Below are 6687 nucleotides of genomic sequence, written 5' to 3'. Positions count from 1 at the left end.
TGTTATAGGGGCTCATAGTGAGATCCTCCTGTTATAGGAGCTCATAGTGAGATCCTCCTGTTATAGGGGCTCATAGTGAGATCCTCCTGTTATAGGGGCTCATAGTGAGATCCTCCTGTTATAGGAGCTCATAGTGAGATCCTGTTATAGGGGCTCATAGTGAGATCCTCCTGTTATAGGGGCTCATAGTGAGATCCTGTTATAGGAGCTCATAGTGAGATCCTCCTGTTATAGGGGCTCATAGTGAGATCCTGTTATAGGGGCTCATAGTGAGATCCTCCTGTTATAGGAGCTCATAGTGAGATCCTCCTGTTATAGGGGTCATAGTGAGATCCTCCTGTTATAGGAGCTCATAGTGAGATCCTCCTGTTATAGGGGCTCATAGTGAGATCCTGTTATAGGGGCTCATAGTGAGATCCTCCTGTTATAGGGGCTCATAGTGAGATCCTCCTGTTATAGGAGCTCATAGTGAGATCCTCCTGTTATAGGGGCTCATAGTGAGATCCTGTTATAGGGGCTCATAGTGAGATCCTCCTGTTATAGGGGCTCATAGTGAGATCCTCCTGTTATAGGGGCTCATAGTGAGATCCTCCTGTTATAGGAGCTCATAGTGAGATCCTGTTATAGGGGCTCATAGTGAGATCCTCCTGTTATAGGAGCTCATAGTGAGATCCTCCTGTTATAGGGGCTCATAGTGAGATCCTCCTGTTATAGGAGCTCATAGTGAGATCCTGTTATAGGGCTCATAGTGAGATCCTCCTGTTATAGGGCTCATAGTGAGATCCTGTTATAGGGGCTCATAGTGAGATCCTGTTATAGGGGCTCATAGTGAGATCCTCCTGTTATAGGGGCTCATAGTGAGATCCTCCTGTTATAGGGGCTCATAGTGAGATCCTGTTATAGGAGCTCATAGTGAGATCCTCCTGTTATAGAACGGACTGCATTTATATAGCGCTTTTATCCAAAGCGCTTTACAATTGATGCCTCTCATTCGCCAGAGCAGTTAGGGGTTAGGGGTTAGGTGTCTTGCTCAAGGACACTTCGACATGCCCAGGGCGGGGTTTGAACCGGCAACCCTCCGACTGCCAGACAATCGGTCTTACCTCCTGAGCTATGTCACCCCTCATAGTGGAGCTCATAGTGAGATCCTGTTATAGGGGCTCATAGTGAGATCCTCCTGTTATAGGAGCTCATAGTGAGATCCTTCTGTTATAGGGCTCATAGTGAGATCCTGTTATAGGAGCTCATAGTGAGATCCTCCTGTTATAGGGGCTCATAGTGAGGTCCTGTTATAGGAGCTCATAGTGAGATCCTGTTATAGGGGCTCATAGTGAGATCCTCCTGTTATAGGAGCTCATAGTGAGATCCTGTTATAGGGGCTCATAGTGAGATCCTCCTGTTATAGGAGCTCATAGTGAGATCCTCCTGTTATAGGGGCTCATAGTGAGATCCTCCTGTTATAGGAGCTCATAGTGAGATCCTGTTATAGGGCCTCATAGTGAGATCCTGTTATAGGGGCTCATAGTGAGATCCTCCTGTTATAGGGGCTCATAGTGAGATCCTGTTATAGGAGCTCATAGTGAGATCCTCCTGTTATAGGGGCTCATAGTGAGATCCTGTTATAGGGGCTCATAGTGAGATCCTCCTGTTATAGGGGCTCATAGTGAGATCCTGTTATAGGGGCTCATAGTGAGATCCTCCTGTTATAGGGGTCATAGTGAGATCCTCCTGTTATAGGGGCTCATAGTGAGATCCTCCTGTTATAGGAGCTCATAGTGAGATCCTGTTATAGGAGCTCATAGTGAGATCCTCCTGTTATAGGAGCTCATAGTGAGATCCTCCTGTTATAGGAGCTCATAATGAGATCCTGTTATAGGAGCTCATAGTGAGATCCTCCTGTTATAGGAGCTCATAGTGAGATCCTGTTATAGGGGCTCATAGTGAGATCCTCCTGTTATAGGGGCTCATAGTGAGATCCTGTTATAGGGGCTCATAGTGAGATCCTCCTGTTATAGGGGCTCATAGTGAGATCCTCCTGTTATAGGGGCTCATAGTGAGATCCTCCTGTTATAGGAGCTCATAGTGAGATCCTCCTGTTATAGGGGTCATAGTGAGATCCTCCTGTTATAGGGGCTCTTAGTGAGATCCTGTTATAGGGGCTCATAGTGAGATCCTGTTATAGGGGCTCGTAGTGAGATCCTCCTGTTATAGGAGCTCGTAGTGAGATCCTGTTATAGGGGCTCATAGTGAGATCCTCCTGTTATAGGAGCTCATAGTGAGTTCCTGTTATAGGGGTCATAGTGAGAATATTTTTCTGTGTAAATAGACACTCCAGTAACGCTCCCATTCACTGTAATGTTGTTTTATTGAATATGCAGTTTAAGAATCTGGCATCAGTACCTTTGGATATTACTGATTAAGTACATCAATGATCCTCATTTCCATGGCTGTTTCAGCTTTGCAGCCACGGTTAGAGAATGTACCTAAAAATATTTTTTGTGTTTGCATTTGTGCTTGTGTGTGTATATGCGCGTGTGTGTGCGCATGCGTGTGTGTGTGTGTCTCAGTGGTTTTGTTCAAGGTGAGGCGGGGGCGGAGCCCAGACTGATTCAGTTCCACCCCAGCTTCTCGAATGGAGCCCTGCTCACAGTGGTACGTCTGTCACTCACCCACTCAACCAATCAGATCTCACTTAGCATGGGTCCCAATGGGGTCTTGCTATGCAGCTACCTTCAGGGCTCTTTGGTCTGTGGCCATATTATGCTGTTGCATGTATATTTTAAATCTGTACATTTTAATCACATGATCTCTTATTACAGTGTCATTACAGTGTTCTTAAATGTTTGCACATGCTTGATTTTTAAAAATCTTGATATAAAATTAGATATGGCAGTGTTTTTTTGCGGTGAGGGCTGGGTTTTGTTGCGTGGTGCGTGAGCACCCCCTTGTGGTCCTTAGGGGCACTGCGGTTAAACCCCTGTGTGCTGGACAGCAGCTCAGCACTGCTCAGGGGCGTCTCTGATGTGTCTGCCTGCTGTTTCTCCCCAGTGCTGGTCGAACGGCCGCATCACCCACACGCCCTTCTACTTTGTGAGTGCGGGGGGGCCTCGCATTGGGGTGGGGGGCAGCCCCCCCCTCCCTGTCCCTCTGTGCAGGACCATGGAGAATGGGGACAGGCCACTCTTCTCTGACCTCTGCTCCTGACCACTGGGGACTCACTGAGCGCTCTGACAGACTGACAGACAGACTGACAGACAGACCAGACTGACGGACTGCAGTGAAAGACTGACGGACAGACTGGACTTATGGACAGACTGACAGACAGACCGCACTGACGGACAGGCTGATTCACAGACCAGCCGAGCTGCAGACTCTTCTTTGAAATAAAGTCTCCTTTTGTGTAAAATTCTGTAATGAAGTGGCTCTCTTCATTCTGCTGCTGCGTTTGGGTTTTGTTCCGGCCTGGTTCTGTACTGAACCGAGGTGTTGGGCCTGACACATCCATCCAGTGCAGGGATGTGGAGTAGGAATATGGAATAGGGATAATGGAGTAGGAATGTGAAATAGAGGTAATGGATTGGGGATAATGGAGTAGGAATATGGAATAGGGATAATGGAGTAGGAATGTAAAATAGAGGTAATGGATTGGGGATAATGGAGTAGGAATATGGAATAGGGATGTGGAATAGGAATAATGGTGTAAGGATGTGGAATAGGGATAATGGGGTAGGGATGTGGAATAGTGATAATGGAGTAGGGAATAGGGATAATGGAGTAGGAATGTAAAATAGAGGTAATCGATTGGGGATAATGGAGTAGGAATATGGAATAGGGATGTGGAATAGGAATAATGGAATAGGGATGTGGAATAGGAATAATGATGTAGGGATGTGGAATAGGGATAATTGAGTAGGAATGTAAAATAGAGGTAATGGATTGGGGATAATGGGGTAGGAATGTGGAATAGGAATAATGATGTAGGGATGTGGATAGGATAATGAATAGAATGTAAATAGAGGTAATGATTGGGGAAGGGGTAGGATGTGGAATAGGATACGGTAGGATGTGAATAGCGATAATGGAGTAGGGAATAGGGATAATGGAGTAGGAATGTAAAATAGAAGTAATGGATTGGGGATAATGGAGTAGGAATGTAAAATAGAGGTAATGGATTGGGGATAATGGGGTAGGGATGTGGAATAGGGAAAATGGAGTCGGGATATGGATTAGGGATAGAGGAGTTAGGGATAGAGGAGTTCCACTCGTATAGGCTTGGAGGGTGGCCCTTCTGACTCTGAGATATGTTCTGTAACGTGGCCGTGTTGGGTATCCTATAAATGAGTTGTTGAGAGCGCTGCTTTAGGGGCTGTTCTCAAAGCCTGCGGTCATTGTGACCGTGTCTAATTTTCGGCGGTAACTTCGGCGAGCCAGAATTTTGGAACAAACCGCGTTCTCTCTCGGTCGCGCTGCCAGCTGTTTGGGCTTTTGGGTTTTTACATCTTTCGCTGCTTGTTAAGTTCGCGTAACAGTACTCAACCACACAGGCTTTAGCCCTCTGCATCACGTGTGTCTGCTCTCACGATCAACTGCTGGTGACGTCTTGCTGGTAATGTCGCCATGGAAACGATGGGACACACCCCCTGAATAACGATCTCTGACCAATTGCTAACTGCTTTCTCAAGCAGGAGCCCACAGCCAGTGTGATAGGCCCTTTACACAGGTCCAATCACGGGAGGTGTTTCCAGCGTCAGGTCAGGTCAGTGCTGCTGCTGCTCTACCGGGAGAAGCTTTGGGGGATTTCACTCCTCTGGTTGGTAATGATAGAATTAATGATTCTATGAGAGTCTGCACTCCAAATTCACACCTACCTGTGTGAGGTGTGCTGTGAAATGTGCAGCCCCATGTGCTGTGAGGTGACCTTCCGAAGGCCACCTTCTCAAGCCCTCAGATGGGCTGCTCTGTAGATCTCTGCTGTGTGGCCAAAACGGACTGAGAAGCAGATATGTGTGGAGTGGCTGATGTGTTTACTGATTCAGACCATGGGTGGGATGATCGCTTCCATATCATCCTGTCACCATTAAATAATTAACCCCCCCCTTTACTGAATGTGCCATATTCTCCTATTTATTAATACTGTACCCCTGACTCCACCCCTCAGCCCTGATTCAACCCCTGAGACCTGACTCCACCCCTCACCCCTGGCTCCACCCCTCACTCCTGACTCCACCCCTCAGCCCTGACTCCACCCCTCACCCCTAGCTCCACCCCTCACCCCTGGCTCCACCCCTCACTCCTGACTCCACCCCTCACCCCTAGCTCCACCCCTCAGCCCTGACTCCACCCCTCACTCCTAAAGGAGCCATTAGTTTGAAAACCGGTAGAGAAGTAAGAACATAAGAGGGGATGGGAAATCAAACAACGTGGTCCTGTGGCATTTATGGAAAAGTTTCTCAATTTTATTGCTGAGGAGAAGGTGTTTGGGAAGAAACGCAAAAAAAGGAAAGTACAGGGTGGCAAAGTAAAGTGACAGGATTCCGGTGGGTGTCCCATAGCCATGCCTGCTTCTGCTCCTAACCCTAACCCCGCCCCACGCTCACAGAAAATAACCTATAGCCATGCCCATCCTGCTCCATGCTCACAGAAAATAACCTTCTATTTACAAAATAACGCAGGGCTGCCTCCTCCAAGTTCAGCTCCTAACTTCTTACTTTGTCTGTTATTTCTGAAAAACTAAACAAAATTAAAGCAGAAATCACCCCACCTGTAGGTGGAGCCTGTGTGCTGAACTCTGCACCTTTCCCCAGAGATGCACAACCACACATACACACACACACGCACACTCTCTCTCACACACACACACACTGTCTCTCTCTCTCTCGCACACACACACACTCTCTCACACACACACACACACACACTGTCTCTCTCTCTCTCACACACACACACACACACACACAGATGTGATCACATTAAGCCATTTTCTTTTCAGGGAATTGCACCAAACAGAAGAACAGACACAAGGGAAATGAGCATCAGGGTTCTGGGAGTGAAAGCTGAGAAATCTCAACCAATCAGGTCTCCCTGAAAGCCCCGCTCTCGCATTCCGTCTCCTGGGACCCAATCAAAAAGCCGTTTCCTTCTTACGTTTTCTTTTATTTCCAACTTACAATCAATTAAAACCATAACAAAACAAAAAAAAAAATGAAAAAAGGAAACAAAATGATCATGATCATAATAATATTATTATTAATAATAATAAGAAATATACACACGCTCACACAGACAGACCCCCTGCTGCGGGACCCGGAAGGTTCTGAACAGTCAGGTGACTGGTCGTTCTGCGGCAGAACCAGGGCAGCCGGTGAAGCCCCCTGTCCTCCCCGGTCTGCCTGACCCTGTCCTGCCGGAACAGGGGGGGTGCTCTGTGTGAGGTCAGCAGGGTGGGTGTGTCGGGCAATTTTGGACGAGACTTCACTCTGGAACTTGTCGAACCATAGGAAGACACGCCCACCCAACGCAGTCAACCAATCAGGCACCATGTTCACCCAGAGTTGGTTTTTTTCTTTTTTTTTTTTTTACTTAGAATTTTTAATTTTTTTATACAAGGTTCAGGTTCAACTTTCAGATTTCTGTATGTCTGTTTTTACCAGCACGAGGTAGCTTTAAAAAACAACAACAGTCTTATAA

The 6687-nt window shown here is 47.0% G+C and overlaps 1 protein-coding gene across 1 annotated transcript in view; it reads left to right on the top strand.

The window, feature by feature from the left end:
- The window catches only part of aaas (achalasia, adrenocortical insufficiency, alacrimia), a 10702-nt gene extending 7271 nt beyond the window's left edge, over positions 1–3431 (top strand). The window contains exons 16-17 of the mRNA XM_064300397.1: positions 2568–2652; positions 3049–3431. Of these exons, the coding sequence (XP_064156467.1) occupies positions 2568–2652; positions 3049–3204 (241 nt within the window). The 3' untranslated portion in view covers positions 3205–3431. The remainder of the gene's footprint in view (positions 1–2567; positions 2653–3048) is intronic.
- Positions 3432–6687: the final 3256 nt, after the last annotated feature.

This window comes from Anguilla rostrata, chromosome 11 (assembly GCF_018555375.3).
Source record: "Anguilla rostrata isolate EN2019 chromosome 11, ASM1855537v3, whole genome shotgun sequence".
Lineage (NCBI taxonomy): Eukaryota > Metazoa > Chordata > Actinopteri > Anguilliformes > Anguillidae > Anguilla > Anguilla rostrata.
The sequence above is the reverse complement of the archived record's forward strand: the minus strand, read 5'-3'. Positions and strand labels throughout refer to the sequence as shown.